This window comes from Nanorana parkeri, unplaced genomic scaffold (assembly GCF_000935625.1).
Source record: "Nanorana parkeri isolate BGI_ZX_2015 unplaced genomic scaffold, ASM93562v1 scaffold30, whole genome shotgun sequence".
Taxonomy (NCBI): domain Eukaryota; kingdom Metazoa; phylum Chordata; class Amphibia; order Anura; family Dicroglossidae; genus Nanorana; species Nanorana parkeri.
In genome coordinates, this window is record NW_017306298.1 from 2,243,233 (window position 1) to 2,265,185 (window position 21,953).

Here is a 21,953-nt window from a genome sequence, read left to right on the forward strand (position 1 = left end):
TTTTGAGACTGCTGTGCAAGCATATGAAGTTAATCCAGATTCCTGAACCTCTGCGCCATTTGCTGCCTTGGCCCCAGTAATGGCAAAACAAAGCATGCAGCTAGTGACGTTGTCAGGCTAGTGATGTGGTTAGCAAGGTCAATTTACTTGTTCCCAGTCAGTGACTTGGAAAATATTGAAGGCTTTAAGTCAACATAACATCCAAGCACTTAGCAGTTTCAATTGGCAGTAGCAGCCCATCAATTTTTTTCAGTACAGGTCCACTTTAAACAGTTGTAAACGGAAACTTGTACTAAGGGAACTACAGGGGCTGTTCTTGCTGTTAATATTTCAATTTTAGGTACCAGATTCTTTCAGCTAACTAGAAAGATTAGTTTTGGCGTTGGGTGTAATTGAAATCTCGTCATATTGAGTAACTATCTGTAAAAATTAAGTCAAGGCAACTGGACTTGCTGTATTTTTCTTGAAGATGTTTCACTGGTCATCCAACCAGCTTTCTTAATTCAGAATGACTTGTACAAAAATTCTCCACGTAATCTGTTAGTCGCAACCAGGTGTTGATTGATAATAAAAATAATAAATGCACTTTTTTTTTCTTTAAAGGAGAACTATGAGGTGAGTGCTTTTCAGTCACCTCATAGTTCTAGCCGACCTGTGACAATGAGACTGTCACAGGTCGGCTAGAAATATGAGGTGAGTGAAAAGCACTCGCCTCATAGTTCTCCTTTTTAAAGAAAAAAAAAAGTGCATTTATTATTTTTTGCATAGGAGCTATTAAAGCATTGCAGTCGTGATCAGTAGATCGTGGGTGCAATTCTCTGGCTCCTGCAGACTGTTCCTGCCGTCCATGTCTGTACCGAGGTGCAGTAACATGGGCGGGAGGAAGTGACATCACCGCACTTGTATTCCTTTGAAACTACCAGTCCCTCTGTCAAAGGGTCTGTGATTGGAGGATGATGCTGTGTGGGTGAAGCCAGGCACCTCCGTGCCAAATTCAAATAGGAAAACATTACTGCTCTGGGTTGTTCTTAACTGATTTTTCTAGCTATTAAAGCATATGGCCACCCGCCTGGCAAATCACCAGACTCACTTGAAATAACTCGGAAGCACCTGTCTGCTGCATCCAAAACGACTCCGAATAGGGAGCAGTCACTTTTAGCAGAGAGCCAACAGCTGGCAGGCAGCATTTCTGCTGAAGCAAACTCCCAACTCTATAAAGCAACAGCCACATCTGATTGTTCACACCATAAACTATTGGCTGGTGCCTTTCCCACCGCAAAGTACCTATGAAACTGGCCACCTCTTTGTAGTCACTCACTACATAACCATAGACGCCCCCTGCCCTCCACATGGCAACCTGGGCCTGCTGATGGGTCAGTCACAGCGTCTGGTGTGAGGCGCTCTGGCACAGTGGCATTTCATTAAGTTTACGGGCACAGCGGGGTGTGAGGCAGTTGTGCTGCATCTCATCCCCCTGCATTGATAAAAGTAAGATATACTTTACTTTTTTCAGCACACACCGCCACGTTTCTTATGCAAGGCGGTGGTGTGAATGGGCACCATTGCAAATTGCGTTAGGGCTGCACTGGGAACAATGGCCAGCACAGCTCCAGCACAGATGGTGTGAATGGACCCTTAGCAACCCGGCCACCAAACCATTGATTTCAACAAGAGTTTTCACTTAAGGTTATATGTGCACCTAATGTATTTTAGGCATGATCTATGCCTGTAACACCTCCCTTATGTAGACGTCAAAAGGCCTCAGACATTTTAGTTACTTACCCGGGGAAAGGGGGGGGTGTTTGAGGAGTGCTGGAGTTAACGCAGTTAGTTTCCAACTGGTTTGCGTTAAGCTAGTCTAGTTCATTCTGCCTCGTATAATCCATGGATTTTTTTTTTTTCACTTCTAACTCCTTGGTGGCCGTAATTTACTGCTTTGAATGCAATGAAGAGGAGAAATGCCTTTGCTGACATGTATATCACAGTGTGACTTGATGAGAAGCCTGTAATGTTTAATTACTGCTGCTGCATTATTCTAATACTGGTAATAAGTTCTCTGACTTGTCAGGGGTACCCATAAATCAAGCCTAAGCTTCTAGGTTAATCCTTCCAGGGAACAGAGCCAAGAATATAGTCGTACATGGCGAATATTTGGCCTGGAGGAATATGGGATTGCTCCACAGCAAGTGGAAACACATCAGTGTTAATTTCACAATTCATATTTTTTTTTAATTTTCTATCCATAAAAGGAGACAAGGCAGCTTCTTCGGGAAAGCCGGATTCCCAACCTGTTTCGTCCCCCAAGAACGCTCCGGATAAGCCGAAAGAGGCCCCCAGCGAGCCAGTCCAGGTCGAACAGCTGGCCAAACCACAGGAGTGTATCGCGATTGAAGGATCCACGGATGACGAGGGCTCAGAAAGCGGAGGAGAGGGCATTTATCGGGAGAGAGACGAGTTTGTGGTGAAGATTGAAGACATAGAAATGCTCAAAGTAAGTTTGCAAAAGTCTTCATAGGATGTTTATAAATTTGATGGGAGTGTCTGTACTACCTATAGGGACCATAGAATTGCTGTTACCATAAAACAGGGGTTGGCCAACTCCGGCCCCCCAGCTGTGGTGCAACTTCAGATGCCATTAGGCATTGCAAGACCCTGACAGCCTCAGGTATTACTCCCTGATGCATGATGGGCATAGCCAGAGTTTGCCTACCCCTGTCATGTAAATGAAAACACATATGCCTGGCTGCTGTTAGTAGCTATTTGTATATTATGCCACGGTGTGTGTTTCTGTCTGGAGTGCACTAAGGCATGGTTCACACCTGGGCGTTTTACAGCGCATTCCTACGCTCTGTAAAACGCTCAACATGTGAAAACCAATGATTGCCTATGGGCATGGTTCCCACCTGGGCGTTTTACAGCGCGTAGGAGCGCGCTGCAAAGCGCCTTACGCCCATAGAAGTACAGGAGCTTCTTTGGGGCATATTTGCAGCGCATTTCCATTAGGATACAGCCAGGTAGCCCTCGGAAACGCGCGTTTGTCGCACGGTTTTTTACCGCCTATGGCGGCACGAAAAACGCGCATATTCGATACGCCTAGGTGTGAACCCAGCCTTAAAGAAGAACTGAAGACAAACCTTTTTTAGGGTTTATAACCAATCGGCTTTTTTTTTTTCATCTCTGTCCCACTGGGGAGATTTTCCTTTACTTCCTGTCTAATAGCCACAACAAGAAGTGAGAGGAAAGCCTTCCAATGAGAGGGAAATCCCTGGTGGTCAGCAGGGCTAACAAAACTAGTGTCCCCATTGCAAAATTTCACAGATTCCTGTTCTGATGACCACCCAAAGCTTGGGATTTATTAATATTATAATACAGGATTTATATAGCGCCAACAGTTTGCGCAGCGCTTTACAATATACGGAAGACATTACAATCACAATACAATTGAAGACCAGATGTTAAGGAGGGCCTTGCCTGTGAGGGCTTACAATCTAAAAGATTTCCTTTTGCATTCAGTGATAATGGTCACCAGGCCAAATAGAGAATATAATAGGCAACAAAAACTTGATGGATATTCTAATCCCTCTCCACTATCCAAAACAAAGAGAACAGGATTGGCTTCAGCTTCACGGTAATTGTCTTCAGTGATGTAAACTAGTCAGGCACATGTTGCTATGACCTTGCTTGGTTCCCTCTCCACCTGTATGGAGAAAAATATGGAGGTTCGACATCGAGAAAATGCTAGTTAACTGTTTCTGGCTTTTATTTAAATAATATTATAAGCTAACAAGTGGACAAAATGTGAAACAAAATACACTTAACGGTTTCTAGTAGCTTTTTATACTTTAGTTTGAATACATTTCTGCATTCAAACTGCTTCTCTTAGTGCAAGGCTTGGCCCAATGAAAGCGTGCATATGCCAGGCCTGATCAGTCTCTGGGGATATTGGAAAGCACTGTAGTAGCTGGAGCTACTACAGTGCTGCCTGCGATCTTCCAGATTCTTTACCAAGCTGTGCTGAGCGGCTTACCCTCTGCTCTGAGAGGTCACTCGCTTGGCACAGCAGCTGTTCAGAGAACGCCTAGTAGTTTTACTATTGAATACACAGTGATTCATGATTGGTTGAGGGGTGGTGACGGCGCAGTCCATCCTTCTTCCAATCAGAGAATGGTTTGTATTCACTGTTACCATTTCTAGGAATTCTCTGAATGGCTGCTGTGCCGCGCGAGCAACCCCCTGTGTTTTCAGAAGGGAAGCCGCACAGTACAGAACCCGAAAGATCGCAGCCAGCACTGTAGTGGCTTGGCATATGCATACCTTTTTATTGGGCCAAGCTGTAAGTATGCATAATACTGGAGTTCAGCTTTAAAGAGGAGCTTTACCTTATCTTCAAAATAACAACAAAGGCACCTTTTGTAGATTGTTATTACCAAACATTTCTAAACACATACTTCTAGATAGTTGTCAGCTTTTTATTCTTTGCATACCTTATTTTTCCCTCCATATTCTTCTCCCAGTGGCCATTTTAACTAAGGGCAGGTTACTAGATCTTCCTGGAACTCTGGCACATGTGACTAGGACATGTGACCATGCACCTCATCTCAGGGGAGGAAAATGCCTTTTGCTGAGATCTTGTGAAATTACAGAGGACATTTCCCAGCAATGCTCTGCTGATGTAATCTTCCCAGGATGCAATGCTTGGGCACGATTACATCATTTGTGCCAAAGTGGACCAGGAAGTGGGGGAAAAAAAGACATTTTAAGTAAATTAAAAATGTTTATTTAGCTAATGAATAAAAGATGATTTCATATCAACGTGCAGAGCTGTATGCAGATGTGATTTTTAGTCAAAGGGCATTGTGGTGAGGAACTTCAATATAGATTATAGGATTCAAGTGGTTAGGTCCATGAATGGTTTGGCACAGTGGAGTCTCCCCAGACTGAACAAGTCGCTGTTTAATTGTTCTTCCGTTTTCTTTATTGCATTTGGATATTCCTAATGTCCTCTTGACTTCAGCTTGTATAACAGCAATGGAGCTGTAGAAAAATGTGTTTTTAATGTCTGCATCAGGGGTTTTAACACCGCAACACTTTAAATAAATACTTGTTAGGCTATATTTTGGAGTTGTAAATCTCATGTGATGTCTCCTCATTCTGTGATTTCAGGAAGCATTGCGCACTGGCAGGGAACCTCCGGCTATTTGGAAAGTCCAAAAGGCCTTGCTTCAGAAATTTATCCCTGAAATTCGGGAAGAACAGAGGTCCTTCGCTGCCACAAACAGTGTAAGTTTTATGTCTAGTACAGACGGGGCAGCCCCATAGCTCTCCGGCTGTCACGGGTCACTTTTATCCTCTGTCTGCATCTTTCTTTAACTAAATTGTATCGTCATGATTTCTTGTTTTCCATTACCACATTGTATTGGTTATAATATCGGAGTGAATACAGATCTCTTCAAAGTGAATTATATAACAAAACATTTGTTTAAAATGTAGAAAAATAATTAAAACGAACTGTTAGGGCCCATTTACACCAGTTGCCTTAACGTGTTGCATGCCATTCATTTTCAGTAGCACACAATGCACTAAAGCAATACACGTCTGACACACAAGTGTTGCAGGAAGACCCTCAACAACTGTGTCTTGCAATGTGCTGCTTTGAAAGAAATGGTGGTTGTCCATTTTTTTGCACCTCCTGGGACATTGGCAACCCTTCCAAATGAATGTCCTGCACTGCCCAAGCCCTCACTATTGGAGCAGAGCTTTCAGGTTTGGGGGAACATAAGACCTCCCTTATGTGACAGTGCTAAGGCCTAAGCAGCCAATCACCAGACAGAACACTGTCCCATTGGGTGTTGTCACCCCCGCCCCCATAGCACCTAGGCTGGGATGCTACAGAAGGGAGGTGATGATCGAAGATGGTTGGTAAGCATAAATGCTTGGGTGGTGAGCTATGTGCAAATATTGTCACTTTGCCCTGATTGGCCAAAATGAAAGCATCTCTTTAAGAGACAACTTGGCTGAGCCATACCTTTCTAGTGCACCTTTATAAACTGTAGGGCTGCAGCCAACTAATCAAGTAATCGATAATGAGAATAGTTTTCAACTACTCTCATTATCGATTAGTTGGTTGGATCCCCTAGCTCTTTCCTCCACGCTGGGAGGAGGGCACAGCAAGCAATGGGCGGGTGCAATAGCAAGCCTGCAATTGCAATTTGAAATGGCCAATAGCAGACTGGCTATTGCACCAGCCCACTACCTGCTTTATTTACAGTCAGCTGCCGTCTGCAGAATCTTGCCACCGGCAGCCTTCATTCCCGGGCTGAAGCTATTCAAGGGACATGTGCTTACAATACAATTATTTAAAAAAATCTATAAAAGGTGGGAAAAAAGTCAGTTTAGCCTGACAGATTCTGCTGCAGGAGGTACGTTGCAGTGCCATTTATTTCAATGGCACCCCAAACGCACCTCCCACCCAATAGTGTGAAATACACAGTACAGCAATGCCGTGCGTCCCAGTGCAGTGCGATTGCAAAACATTGTGCACGCAGTTTTATTCTAAAGTAAACTTTGTTTGTAACACTGCATTTTATTTTAAATTAAGGATGGTATCCGTTTCATTTTTTTATCTGCTTAATTGAAAAAATAATCTGCCAACTAATTGATTATGAAAAGAATCATTAGTTGCAGCCCTAATAAACTGATTTACTTTTATTTTTCCATTATGCAGTATCTTGGTTACTTTGGAGATGCCAAAACAAAATATAAGAGAGTTTATGTGAAGTTTGTGGAGAATGCAAACAAAAAGGAGTATGTGAGAGTATGCTCCCAGAAACCCAAGGCAAAGCCGACACCTGTTCCCAGGTATATGTACTTTCTCTTTAGACATTGTGTACGGAGCATTTCGTCGCTACAGTCGTCTTTCTTTTTTTTTTTTTTGTTATTAATCAGACATGAAAATATGTATTTTATTTTGACTTGGAAGTTACATGCTGAATAGAGGGTACCAACCTAATCCCTAGTTCAAGCATCCGCTTCCCTCTGACCATACAGTGGCCTCAACCACCTATATTTCAATGTTAGAGGGAGGCAGCACTAGAGGCTTATAGTCTGGCCATGGAGCATCGTGAATAGGTTGCCATATGAGTAGAAACATAATCAACTATTGCTCTAGTGATCGCTAATAGTGATTTCAGTGCAGTGCTCCCTGGCCTAGAGGAAGTTGGCTCCAAATATAAGAAGCCGTTCCTAATAATGTACGTATGGTAACGTTTCATTTTCTACATTTTCTGCAGTCGAACGTCTCACAGTAAGGTCAACACAGCCAACAAAGCGGCAACAGAAACTCCTCCACCAAAAACCACCCCTCCAAAAGTCGTGTCTGCAAAACCAAAAGCCAAGCAGCCAAAGACAAAGGCTGAACCTCCACCAAAGAAGAGGAAGCAGTGGAAGGAGGAGTTCTCCTCTTCACAGTCCGATTCCTCTCCGGACATGCAGAGTGATGAAGAAGGTGAGGCAGTGAAAGAAGAGGCTAGACACAAGGGGACTCTCTTTCAGTAATTGTATTCTGTTCTGTACAACACTTCTTAATGTTCAGTCAATAAGAGCTGCTGATTTCCTACAATTGACTTCCATTCACTTTGCGTTCCAGAGTTTGAGCCTCCACCACCTCCAATCATAACTCGATTTTTAAACACAAGAGCAATGAAGGAAACATTCAAGGGATACGCTGAGCTTCTTGTTGGAGTTGCGCTAGAGGCAGACACGATCCAGAATCTAGAAAAAAACAATGGTAGGACATGCAATCTATTGTATGCTTGTATCAATGCTATGGAAGATAAATAATAGCTTTATATTTCTAGACTAGACTACATATTAGACCCCACAAAGTGAGTGACTTCGAGCAGAAACATGGTCCCTTAATACATAGGACCAAACCATTTGATATCTGTGTGCTCTGAAAGTCAGCCATGTATTAAAGGCATCTTGATTATTGGCAGATAAGGTTCTTTTTTTTTTCCATGTCAGTGTTGTGACAGAGGAAGTGGGCGACACAGAACCCACATAGAGATTAAGAGTAGTTTAATGGAGCCTAGGTGAAGAGGTCTTAAGAGGTTCAACACAGGGGTTGTAATGGAAAGATATGTCCCCCCGGACGGTACTCAGGTGCAGAAAGGGTTAAGTCCACAGGGTCTTGGGGCAGCAATCTCTGGCAGCAATTTAGGCACAGAAAGGGTTAAGTCCACAGAATCACAGGACAGCACTTAAGCACAGCAAGGGTTAAGTCCATAGGGTCACAGGACAGTGATGTAGGCATAGCAAGGGTTAGGCCCACATGGTCACAATGCAGCAATTTAAGCACAACAAGGGTTAAATCCACAGGGTCACAGAGCAGCGATTTAGGCACAGCACGAGAGGTTAAGCAGCCAGCCTCGTCCCCATATGGCCTTGCAATCCTCAAGATCGCAGCCTTTGTTCCCGGGTGGCTGCTGGTGGCGGGATCACGGGACTCCACACTCTGGCGCGAGCAGGTTGACTGGTGCCCAAGTGTTACGCACCCTGCTGCTGGTGACTTCCTGGTCACTTGATTTCCCAGCCAGTTGCAGGTGAAGATCAAAAGCTGCTCCTTGGCACCCTGCTGGGGGTCAGGGATCTGTGTCACTGTCGGGCGGGCTTCCGATCACTGCAAACGGGCAGTGTGCGGGTGTGCACACCGGCCCGTTCGGCAGTTGTCGAACAAGCTGGCCACTAACCTTCTCGGCGGGGTTTCAAGCCTGCTTGTTCGACGGAAGACGTGCGACCGTACAGTAGAAACGGTCGCACGCTTTCCATACACTGTACGATTATCGTACGATCGCGCGATTTCGTACAGTGTATGGGCACCTTAAGACTGGGGCTGGCGCCAGTGACAGCTGGCCCGGACAAGTCTGGGGCTGCTGGGGAGGGGGCGAGGGAGTGCTGGGGGGAGACTGCCGGCCAGCAAAAAGTTTTCTTTTTTTAATTGGGTATAGTCAAAACACACAGGTTCAAAGTTGTCATAGTTAGGAAGGGATACGAAATGCATACAGTTAGAAATGCAACAAACGTTGGTTAGGAATCCATTGCTTATGAGTAAAACAAGCATGACTGGTGAGTCAAGGGGAACTCTGGACCTTGCTTCGTGACAGCCAACCGGTTGCTTTGATAACTGGAAGCATGAGGTGCCTTGTTGTTGGATCCAGTTTTCGGTTTAGGTGATAAAGTATATCATAGTACATGGGCGATCAATGTGCTCCTCTGTAGCTGCAAGTGCCCTGGCAGTGCATGGTGGGATTTGTACTTCCACATGTTCTAAAGATTGTAGATTGCCCACATTGACTAGTGAATCAGTGTAGTTATTGCAGGTTTTGAAGTGTAATTCTGGATTGCTGTTGTGCTGTGATTTCAGACGACGTGCTTCTTTCGCACATGAGAAAGATAGAAGGCATGCTAACGGAACACAAGAGAAGAGTGCTAACGAAGCTGCAGCTGGAGCAGCCAATGAAGGTACGGGTAACGCTTGCATTCATGAATACCGCACAGTAATGTAGAATAGCGTTCATCTTATTGACTCTCTACCGAATGACCTGCTCGGGAATCACTTTGAGAATTCTAAACTGTAAAATTATTATTTAAATGGAGCAAATTCAAAGATTTTGGGGTAATTTGCAAGGCTGGTATTGGTCATTCAAATTCAGCTGTATACAATCTAACCCAGGGATGGCCAAACTGCAGCCCTCCAGCTGTGGTGGAACTACGAATCCCTTGAGGGTCTGCAAGATTCTCACAGCTACAGACATGACTCCCGGAGAGAGATACTTCATGGGATTTGTAGTTTCACCACAACTGGAGGGCCGGAGTTTGGCCATCCCTGATCTAACCCCTGTCTTGGGAGTCGCAAACAAACATATTATAGAGCAGCAGCTGTGCGCAGCTCACAGGACAGGAGCAGCGTTCGCATCTAAAGGGAAACCGCAGGTGCCCTCAACATCAGGGGACCATCACTGCCTTCCATAGCACTGCATATTGATGCAAGGTAATGGCCAAATGGCAGCAGGACATCTTAGGATAGCTGAGTGTGTGGTCAGTGTAGTTATACGCAGGAATGCAAGACCTGGCATTGTCTAGAGGTGACCGCTCCCTTCTGAAACATACCACCCCTCCCGACAGACACTCAAATGATGGTAACATTTGTGGTTATCCCTTGGTCTGAAACATAGCTGTTATATACAATGAGAGAAATTTAACAAACGTGGAGCAGACAAAATCTGGAGCAGCTGTGCATGGCAACCAATCAGCTTCTCTGTTTCATTTTCAAATCTTAACATATTGAAGAGAGAAACTGGTTACCATGGGCAACTGCTCCAGATTCTATGTGCTCCAGTTTTGATAAATTCCCCCCAGTATATTTACCCGTGATCATTCTTAAACGAACTACAAACTTTTAAGTGGTCCCTGACACTCGTATATTACTTATTGGGGGCTCAGGCAGTCCCCCTACATCAGGGCTTGGAAAGTATATAAGATTTTCACAGAGTCCAATCATTTCAATGTAATAAGTTATAATGTTGTTGATATTCATTTAGCACAATAGCTCAGTAGCTAGCATCATCCTTTGCTGACCTCTCCTTTTTGAGAAGGTTAGTTCCCTGGCTATTGTGCTGATGCTGTGGCTTCAGTTCTTTGAGTACCTGACTTGGAACAATATAGAGATGAGCAATTCTGAAACTCATGTACGGCGTGCTTGCTTTAGGTCTGACTCTGTGAAGGGAATTTATCAAAACTGGAGCCGCTGTGCATGGCAACCAATCAGCTTCTCTGTTTTATTTTTAAACCTCAACTGAACAAACTGAAGAGAGAAGCTGATTGGTGGCCATGCACAGCTGCTCCAGATTTTGTCTGCTCCGGTTTTGATAAATTCCCCCCTATGTGTATTGTATTTCAGCCAAATTCGATCTGCAAGCCATACAACTTTTATGCATTTATAATGTGGCATGTAATTGACATTTATAATGAAGATAATGCTAATTCTTTTTTCTTCTTCCTAGAATGCCGTGGAAAACTACCCAGATATAACTACAATTAACCGCGATACAAAAGGAAAATCGGGAGGGACACCTGTGTGTAAAATAAAAGTGTATGGCAAGTGGTACAATAAAAAGACTATGCGGCCAACTAAAACTTCAAAGCAGTCACAGGTAGGTTTGTGTGGATATGCGTGCTGTGGTTGTAAACTGTGGTCATGCCTGCTTGCACTGAAGAAAGCCAAAGGATCCTACTCCACTGCTAGCGCTGCTCAGTTAGGGCCAGTTCACACCATATGCAGTTGTGATGCAGTCTGTTTATTTTGACTGCTGAAGTCAAAATACATCCCAATGCTTTCCTATGGGCTTTCTTGTGCTTAGTTCACACCTTTGCAGTCCATTCAGATGGAGTCAGAAAAAGTACTGCTTGTCCTATTTTACCTGCATCAAAACGCAGTGCAAAAGCACCAGAACGCAACGGATCGTATACAAAAAAAAAGACTCGATTGATTGTCATCACCCAGGGACTTCCTCTTTGTAGTGTGGAGAAAAAGTGAAGAGATGGAATTTGTGGATGCAGATGATTTCATCCAATATGTGCGAGACTGTCCCCTGCTGTTTGACGGCAAACATCCCCAATATAAGAATAATCACCAGAAGATGGCAAAGTGGAGGGAAGAAAGCATGTCTGATCTCCAAAACAAACGTAGGAAATGCTTTGACAGGAAGAGGAAGTGACCTAATTGTCTAATTAGCATTTTCTAGTGCAGAATAAAAGGGATTGCAGTGCAACTGCACAGACGCACACAGTTGTGATGCAGTTTCTGGTGTGGACTTGGCCTAAACCTGATATTGGCCTGGGCCAAAGAGATTGCACTTTTAGGCCCCGTTCACACTGAGCGATTTATCGCATATTTCCATGCGATATTGCTCTATGTAGCTTCTCCAATATATTTCAATGGAGCTGTTCACATCTCGTCGCTCAATATTGCTCAATATCGCTTGTAGCTCGTCGCTGGTAGCTTGTCGCTCCTACATGACCCTTTTTTAGAGCGATTTTGAGCGATATTGCTCCTGATTGCATACAGCCCAATAGGAAAAAGTCGCGAGATACTCATGTCGCTCAGTGTGAATGTGGCCTTAAGCAGAATACTCACTGCAGTCCAAGCACACCTGGCTTTACCTGGAGCAGGTCATCCCCAGTCATGTAAATATAAGGCTGATGTCTATACTAATGGACATCTTCTAACACTTCGAAAGGCTCCGGTCTCAATAGGTCACTTCTACCTAAGCAAAAAACAAAATGAAGGATTCCATGCACCGCATTTAACTTTTAGACATTTACTCTACAGCCAAAAACCTTCTGAACCTTTGCACACATACCCCATGGGGCACTTAGATCCCTGATGCCATTGGATTCTTTTGATATTTGTAATGAGAGGTGTGGCTGTAACTCTGCCAACTCGGAGCATCCAAATAGGTGGGTGGGAAGCAGCATTTTCAGTTAGGGCCTGTTCACACATACTGCGACGCACAAGCAATGCATCCAGAGATAGTGATCTCTTCCTAACTGCATGTAATCGTATCACATAGAAGTACATGCGGCGTTCTAGCGCTCTACCTCTTCGAATCCAGCCGTTGTCCGGTCATTAACTTGAATGGGTGACAGCTGCTGCTTGTAAATGCAAATTAGGGATTCCTGCTGCAAGTAATCGCAACTTCCTGCCGCAGGAATCCCTAATCGTACCTAAAATATAGGTGTGACTGTGGGCTTACTCTTGTTGGAAGGCATTTGGGAACCCCAAGATTGTCTGACAACTATCGATTAGTTGGTTGGATCCCCTAGCTCTCTACTCCACGCTGGGAGGAGGGCACAGCAAGCAAGTGGGCCAGTGCAATAGCCAGCCTGCTATTGGCTATTGCAATTTGAAATGGCAAATCGCAGACTGGTTATTACACCTGCCCACTACCTGCTGAACCTTGCCACTGGCAGCTGTCATTCCCCGGCTGAAGCTATTCAAACGCCATGTAGCTTACAGTACAATTTTATTTAAAAAATAATTATAAAAGGTGGGAAAAAGGGCATTTTCGGTTTCAGCCTGACAAATTCTGCTGCGGGAGCGGCGTTGCGGTACCATTCATTTCAATGGCACCCCAGTTACCTACCCCTGCACTATACCAAGATAGTGTTTTTGTTGCGCCCTACCTTCACCCATAAAATTATCAGGTGACCCATTTAAAAATCCCAGCAGAGGTCATGGATACCCTTTTTATTTTATCAAAAAGAAGAAAAGAAAAAAAAGATTCTATTTTTAAATATCGGCTTTTAGGTTTAAGCGGATATGATGGCTGTTACATCATGGAATGTATTTCTTTGTTTTATTCTAGGAGTTCACTATAGATCCAGGAAAGTCCCAGCTGTATTTACTTTATCACGCACTCCACCATTACAAGTACCACATATATCTTATATGCAAAGATGAGGTAAGTACTGTTTGCTGAATTTTAATTTCTACTCTCGTGCCAAAAACATTTATATAAAGCATCTGCCTTTAATATAGCCATATAATTTTTTCTATGAGTGCAATAAACTAAAAAAGGAACAAACCCATTTTAACAGAAGTATATGGTAAACGAATTCTGGTAAGAGTGTGTTCTGTTTTTTAATTGGGAGTGGACCTTGTATATACAGTTGAGTTCCTTTTTTTTTATTTTAAGTGCAGCAATAGTAATCGGAGTGGGAGGTGAAGAGAGAATAGTGTGCCCGAGGATAGTAAACAGTGTGTCTATTTCAGACTCTGTTCCATCAGTTGGGCTGACTCTCTTAGAAGCAGATGTCACGTTACACACCGATATTGCAATGTGATGGAAACTGTCCATGTAGCTTACCCTTACTGTTCCTGAGCAGCTGAATGGGCAGATGGTCTCACTGTTTGTCACTCTCTTAAGGCCTGTGTCAACAGGCTTTAGACTTGTGTCAATCACATCAGCTTGAGATACTGCTGAGACCATTCAGAATTCATTGACATGTGCAGTTGACCTTCTGGTCTGCATTTGACCTGCTTCAAGCTGCTTTTGCATTCTCTTAGACATGTATGGGAATGCATATCCTGTTTGACACGAACAAGAGCCCATTGACGCTGGTACTCGAATGCCGTCTTGTGTGCAGTCTTCAGCTTGTAGTAAGCATCAGCTACTGCTTGTTGAGGATAGCTTGATTGGCAGACATCATTTGAGATCGATTGAGAAGTGTACCTGTTCCTTTTAATTTACCTTGAAAGGCAGACGGTGAGAAAAGACATCAACATTTCTTATTTGTGTTTTAAAGGCGCAAGCCCAAAGGAATCTTTTACACTTTATATTCTGCTTAATGAATCACTGACATGGGGCAAGCACGCATTATCTTTCTTTAGTTATGAAATGCTGGCATATTACTCAGTGCCGTGTGATAGTAAAAGGTTTGATATACAGATTCCCGACTAAACATGTAGTACAACATGCAAACATGAAAGGGCAAAGGAAATGCTGAATACAAATGCCTTACCATAAAAGTGTATGCCCGGTGCTAATTAGATGTGATTCCTCCAGAAAGGTCCAGAGTCACCCCACGTGCTTTGGGGACTGTTCAATAGATAGAACATATTACCATCCCTTGGGTACATGCTATGTGGACTGCCATATTATTATTATAATACAGGATTTTTATAGCACCAGTAGTTTGTGCAGCGCTTTACAATGTAAGACATTACAATATAAATCAAGACAAGATGGTAAGGAGGGCCCAAGGCGGCACCGTCCCTCCAACCTGCTGTACAATTCAAATGCATTGTATTATAAACCGCATGTATATAATATAGCCGTCAGAGGTGTCTCGTACATTAGTCCATGTGCTAATAATACTGCATACATGAACAAAATAAGCATATCCATGATAAAATAAGCACATGTTAGCACAGCCACAGGTATGAGCAGCCGGTAAGTGCAGCATTAAAGCATTAGGCAGCAAGCTGTAAGCAGTCAGTGATAGGTGCAAGAGGCAGGCAGTATAATTGCAGAGATCACAAGCCACGTATGCTCATTCTGAGGCACATAAGCTGCTAATACACCCTGGATAGCCAATAGTTCAGCTTCAGTGGTGACTTGCGTTCCATCAGTGAATTGAGAGCTAGTCCATGCGGCAGAGTACATCTCCCTCCAGTATGTGTTCCTGAAGTGGGTCACGTGACATGTGGAACCAGGAACGCCTTGTGCACTGTAATATCAGGAAGCCAAAAGCTGGTGGTGAGTTCCAGCACCGACGCACTTTGTCCACGGTAACGCAGACTTTTTCAAGGTGTACTAAGACCTCACAGGAGAGAAAGAGAGCCCGAGCAAGATTACAGTCGTAGAGTAGACGGTGAATTGTGGGAACACCTAATTCGTACCTACTTATTCCAAGCCTGAGACTCTGGTAATGAGGAGACAAAATATTGACAGTTGTGGAACTTGTACCATCAGACAAGTCAGTCAAGTTCCCCATTTATATCCTGCTAGGGAGGGGATATACAATGTATGCTTTTGCAGTGACTATTGTCAGTTGCCTTTTTAAATCTGATGGCAAGTTGAAGCTTGAACTCTAGAGGGCGGTGTTGCATTTATAATGCTTAAAGAAGCACTCCGGGAGGATCTGTATGGATATGAAATGCCAGAATATTCAACACCATATTAGTTTTGGAAAAATGACAATTGGTTTTTACCAGAAGAAATCTGCTCATGTCTTTAACAATCAGGAACAGAGGGATATGCTGAATGTTTGTATCTCCTAGGCAGTCCTCTGCTGCTTTATACATTGTAATTCGTTCGACTTTGTACAATTTTACAGAAACATTGCATCCCTGGCATTCCTAACTTCCTCTGCTAGGGCTTTAAAGGGAATCTCTCAAGAGCATAACGCATGCTTCCATTGCTTGAATACGCTTTTTGAGCATGCTCCTTGCCTGGCTGTCAAGATTTGGCTCCTATGCTTTGAGTCACTGCCCTTAAACTCATTTACAGCATGCATGTTCTGGATCTTTCATTTAAAAGTGCCAGACAACCGTGTCGCAGCCCCCATACCTCTGTTATCACAGTTTCACTTGAAAGGGAACCTACTTTGAGCAAAACATGGTTGCTACAAAATAGATTAGCTTTCTGAATTTCTGTGGTTTGAGTTCTTTCAGTCACTGACTTGGAACAAGGATGCCAATTAGAAAATCGGTGAAGTCAGAATTTCTGGCTTAGAAAGGGTTGCCTTAGAAAGGGTTAAAGCCATTGGATCAGCATTTCAGCCAGACATCTAGCATTTTCAGAAGTAAAGGATAGCAATGGCAACCTCCATGTAAAGTACAGGATGCTGGCAGCAGTAGATATAGGCAAAAAGTTTAAAAAAAAAAACACTTTAACAGCGGTTTAAACTTACCCCGTTTTCGCAGCGCGCTCCCGCCCGAGAATCCAAAACTGTTTGGGCGGCCGCAAAGCATCTTGGGGCGGGTGCATGGGCAGTTCGGATTTTCAGCCAGGAGACGAGCAGAGACGCAAGGTAAGTCTATGGACGCGTGCACCCGCATGCAGACACTGTGGGATCGGAAGTGCCAGCAAGCAGAGTAGAGTCAACGCTGGATCGGAGAGCCGCCGCACCGCTGGAGGGACAGATGAAAACATCAGGAAAGAAGAGGAAGATCGGAATAAGAGACATCATTTAAGGTAAGTGCTGACATTAACGTTGGTGGGAGGGAAACATTTTTTTTACTTTAGTGTCACTTTAATCCGATCAGTCATTTATAGCCTGGGCACAGGGATGTTGGTTCTTTAGTGTCCTGGTGACAATCGCTCTTTCATTTCCTGGTCTTTTATCACGAGGATGGGAAGTATGGGAACCACCCCAATAGGGTCACAGACATAATGTTCTGTCAAATGTTAACTCTTCCTTCCTCAATCATAACAACCCCCCCCCTTCCCGAATGTTTTGCCTGTAGTTAGACTTGACATGTTTTTCCTTTCCCCCCCAGGTTACCTCTGTTCAGAAATCAAACCGGGACCTACAAAAAGTGGAGCTTGTTAACCACTGTCTGAAAAATATGAAGTGGGTGGAGGAGCTCTTTGAGAAATTTGGTGAACTCTTAAGCCGGGTGCAGCAGACTTGCTCCTAAAGCCCAGCCCTTTCCTTTCCTGTTTTTTTTTCTTCTCTTTTCCTAAAGCTGCCCTGCCCTCCTTCCAGTGTATACCACGCAACAGCACTAACATACTGCGAGAGGAGACAAAGGACATGGAAGTCACATATACATTGCTGTAGACTGTCAATGAATGTGCAGCATTGTCTCCCAAATCCAGGGATATTACGCTGGCTGACTATAAGCCCGGAGACGCCTGGGTGACAGACATGGCTCGTTTTTTATTTTTTTGTAAACCTATTGGGTAATGCTTTTTTTTTTTTTCCATGGCAAACAAAAATGATAAACAGCATGCACTAAATTATAGAATGACTTTATTCCTATAGCATTAACACTTAAACGGCTTTACTACAGTTTTTATGTTCCTCCCGCCTCTGTAAAAACTCACTTCTCTTCCTCATCCAACTTTTTTCCACATCCGCTTAAAACAAAATGATTTAGGATGGAGGTACAAGAACAATATCTGCTTCTTTCTTTTCTTTTTTTTTTCTCTCTAAGTTACAGCCCACCACACACATAGGATATTGTACATTTTGTAAAACAGAATTTTGCGATACATCACATTAAAAAGAAAAGAAAAAAAAAAAGAATAGCCACCGTGATTAAAACGTAGAAGAAAAAAAAAATCATTATGCTTTACGGACTCCTTTTATGAGTTGTCTTTTTGTTCAGGAGACTGAACGCGGAGTTGGTGCAATCCTTTTGACTGCTTTTTGTGTCAAATTATATTATAATGGATGAAAAAAAAAATGACGTTAACTATTTTCCCTGTTTTGAAGAAAACTATTTTCCTTTATACTGTGTTTGTTTTTTTTTTTCTTTAAAGAAAATCAATTGTACATTTTATCTCACGAATAGTTGTATTTTTCACAGAGAAAATATTGTGGTTAAAATTCTGTTTCCTGGATCTTTGTAATAATACACCTCCCCTTTTTTTTATTTTCCTTTTTATCTTTTATTTTCCTTTTTGTTTTCTTTTTTTTTTTTTTTCTCTCTCCAGTCTTCATTTTCCATGTTGATTTCACATTGTATGCAATATATCTTAAAGCAATGCTTTTCCTCTCTCTCTCTCTCTCCCCACCTAGATGTTAGCTACAGTGTTAACCGGCAAAATGTATAGCAGGTTACTATAGTTTTTACAATGTAGACAATGCAACCATTTTTTTCTGATCCTTGGAAATAAATTACTTACTTAACATGGAATGGATTAATGGAGCATTGTGTAGAGGGGAAAAAAATGGTTCTGTCATCAAGTGAATAATGCTTGACTCTCAACTTGTGGTTTCTTCTCCACTCTTAAAGTCGAAGTGAACCTGATCACTAAAATCTCTTATAAGCTTTAACATGTTAATGTAAATCCAAAAGTCTTTTTTTTAATCTTTTAAAATCTGCAGCTTTCATTAAAATAATACCTGATGATCTGGTCTTAAAGGTCAACTCCAGGAATTAAACAAAATCTGGGCCCCTCCCCACACTACAAGGGTTAACTGCTTGTTGGGTCTAGGGGTGGAGGATTAAGGAGTCAAAAATCTGAAATCTGGGCCCCGCTTCAGCAGACTCCCTTCATCTGTGCCATTTTGTCTGGTGAAGCCTCCTCTCTAAGATCTCCTGTCGCAAGCTTGCCTCCTCCATGTACAATTCAGGATTGATGGCCCTGCATTGCACGTGATGAGGCAGAGGGACTGCCAACAGGGGGTGCCTTATAGAGAAGCCTCCTCTCTAAGGCTGGGTTCACACCTAGGCGTATTGAATATGCGCGTTTGTCGTGCGTTTTTACCGCAATTTGCGGGGGGGAAACGCGCAACAAACGGGAGTTTTCGAGGGCTACCTGGCTGTATCCCAATGGATACTTGCGGTAAATAAGCCCCAGAGAACCTCCTGTACTTCTTTGGGCGTAGGGCGTTTTGCAGCGCGTTCCTACACGCTGTAAAACGCCCAGGTGGGAACCATGCCCATAGGCAATCATTGGTTTTCACATGTTCAGCGTTTTACAGAGCGTAGGAACGCGCTATAAAATGCCCAGGTGTGAACCAGGCCTAAGGCACAAGCTTGCCTCCTCCGTGTACAATCCAGGGTCAATAGACCAGCATTGTCTGTGATGAGGTAGATAAGTGGTTATCAACCTGTGTAACCTCAGGAACCAAATTTGTCCTTGGTTATTAAGTTGCGACCCAATCTGCACTGCATTGGAACGAATGGCATTGTGGTACCGCACATTCCAAACGGGCGATCGAACTGTGGGCTGGAGGTGTGTTTGGGGTGCCATTCACATGAACGGTAACAGAAAGGCACCTCCTGAACCAGAACACATAGTAGGAGCAATTGCATTGTACTATTGTGAACGGGCCTTCAAAAACACTGACCGACCCAATCTCACAGACATTCTCATACACACTTTAAGATCCACCCAGTCTCCCTATCTTACGAGAAGTGGAGTGGATCCTCAGCCTGGGTCCCAGTGTGGGCTGCTGTGCTGTGATGGAGCTCCATCCATATGTGCATTGCTTGCACAGCTCCCTTGGGCGCCTGGTAGAGGTGCCGGGAGCCAGAATGTGAGATCACTCCGGTCCAGGCACCTCTACAGGACATGTGAGGGAGCTGTAAGCAATGCATGTATGGATAAAGATCCCTTGCAGCCATAGCTCCAGTCCACCCCATCTTAAGCTCGGTGCCGGGCAGCATATTTCGAATGGCTTCTCTGTGCGAGAACTGACAGTACTGCGCTGGGGGGAGGCTGAGGAGCCTCTTGCCTAGCGTAGTGGAAGGCATGCGGTGACCCATTGAACACGGGGTTTTGACCCACCAATTTAGAACCACGGAGTTAGAGGGACTGACAACAGCCCTGGGTGACGGGGATAAGAGGAGAGCGCCAGAGCACATAGGATCAAGGAAAAAAAAAAGTATTGGAGCTTCTTTATTCCTCTTCTATACTTAACAAGAATTTAACCCTGACAGGAGGGGGGCTCACTGCAATTGTAGATTTTGAGCAATTACCGGAGTTAAGCTTTAAGGTCCTTTCGCAGGCACTTGCAGTTATACAGTGATAACACTCTCTCCCTTTTCCATAGTTGTACTCTTGCATTGTCACTCCTAACACAAACTTCCATTGGAGATGAGTGGGTGTTTCAATGTACATTGTGCAGTTAATGGTTCACTGTTGTCACCATCCGGAAGCCCACCCTAAAAATGCCATGCAGCCATCACTGGAGTACATGTAGACAGGAAGTGACTGAAAAGAGTGTAGGTGATCAGCAGCACTGAGCTGCAGCCAAGAATAAAATCAAAAAAAGTTATACACAGTTCTTTAGCAAACTATGTTATTAATTTAGGTTTTAAGTTAACCCCTGCTTTAAGATGTAGAATACTGCAGCATTATCTCTCGGACAGTTGTGTGCTGTTGTTTTATTTGTATTCTGTTTGTCAAAATGTAATTTCATTGTCGGGCCCTGAGGAAGCTGACTTGTCTCCTGCAGGGAAAAGTTAAAACTGTTACCTAACAAAGCATTCGGTTATCGTTCAGGTACTCCTGACTAGGCCTTTGTTATGTGACGGTTTTTGAACGTCTTGTTATTAACACCGAACAGGGGAGGTGGGAGATGGGGACTGTCTTGCAGCCTGACACTTCTGCCCTGACAGGGAGGGAATACGATTTGAAAACTAATGCCTAAGAAGGAAGGCCACATTGTTACAACAGTGAGTTGAGATCCAGGTTATTAGTAATTCCTATTGCTAACCAGTTCTTATTAACCAGTTGACATCCGCGGTGTTAAACCCCCTTCCCATCCAGGCCATTTTTCAGTATTCAGCGCTGCGGTACTTTGACTGACATTTATTCCGTCATGCAGCGCTGTACTGAAATGAATTTTATACCCTTTTTTGGGGACAGATAGAGCTTTCTTTTGGTGGTATTTATTCACCACTGGGGGTTTTATTTTTTTACTATATTAAGGAAAAATTACCGAAATTTAAAAAAAAAAACAGTTTCCCCTATATTAAATGATAAAACATTTATTATTACCCAATTTTTTGGTAAAATATAAAAGATGGGGTCACGTCGGGTAAAAAGACACTAAACATGTCAAGCCTTAAAATTGCGTGCGCGCGCGAAACCTCAAAAAACGATAATACCCAAAATTGGCCATAGGCGACGCTTTAAAAGCTGTTACCGCTCATCAGTTTAGTGTTATCAGTGATTGATGGCCCTAAAATGATTGCTCTCACTGCGACGTTCGCGGCGATATGTAACATGTGTAGCGCAATTGTAATTTTTGCGCGATGGGGCACCGGACGCATATTTACGTTTATAGGCGCGTAAACGTGGGGGTGGGGGAGTTAAACATTTACGCGAACGAGCACATATAGACGATCGGCGGGCTATGGAGCCGCTAATCGCCTATATGTGAAACACCCGGTAACGGGTGTGTGCAATGGTCGGGTCTTTTCTGCCCGTGCGTGCCCGCTAGAGCAGAAAAAAATTGCCGTCTGGAGACGGCAACCCGCAAATGCTGCAGTGCCGTCCGTCCGTTTTTTTGGTTTTTTTTTTTACTACGGGCGGACGGCAAGAGGTTAAACTGACCCGGTCACTTGTCTAGAAAATCTAACCAGAAACATCCTGTAAGAGAAGAAGCTGAATACCTCACCAGCAGCAGGAAGTGAGATCATTGCTGTCTTGCAGAGCTTGGACAGTTAGAGAGAATGAATCCCTAATGGGGGGGGGGGGGGGCACACA

General features: G+C 43.6%; 1 protein-coding gene across 1 annotated transcript in view; it reads left to right on the top strand.

The window, feature by feature from the left end:
• The window catches only part of QSER1 (glutamine and serine rich 1), a 71,439-nt gene extending 53,012 nt beyond the window's left edge, over nt 1–18,427 (top strand). The window contains exons 5-13 of the mRNA XM_018567876.1: nt 2,250–2,491; nt 5,164–5,280; nt 6,725–6,858; nt 7,290–7,504; nt 7,646–7,786; nt 9,422–9,519; nt 11,061–11,210; nt 13,425–13,520; nt 17,063–18,427. Coding sequence (XP_018423378.1) covers nt 2,250–2,491; nt 5,164–5,280; nt 6,725–6,858; nt 7,290–7,504; nt 7,646–7,786; nt 9,422–9,519; nt 11,061–11,210; nt 13,425–13,520; nt 17,063–17,203 — 1,334 coding nt within the window. The 3' untranslated portion in view covers nt 17,204–18,427. The remainder of the gene's footprint in view (nt 1–2,249; nt 2,492–5,163; nt 5,281–6,724; nt 6,859–7,289; nt 7,505–7,645; nt 7,787–9,421; nt 9,520–11,060; nt 11,211–13,424; nt 13,521–17,062) is intronic.
• Nucleotides 18,428–21,953: the final 3,526 nt, after the last annotated feature.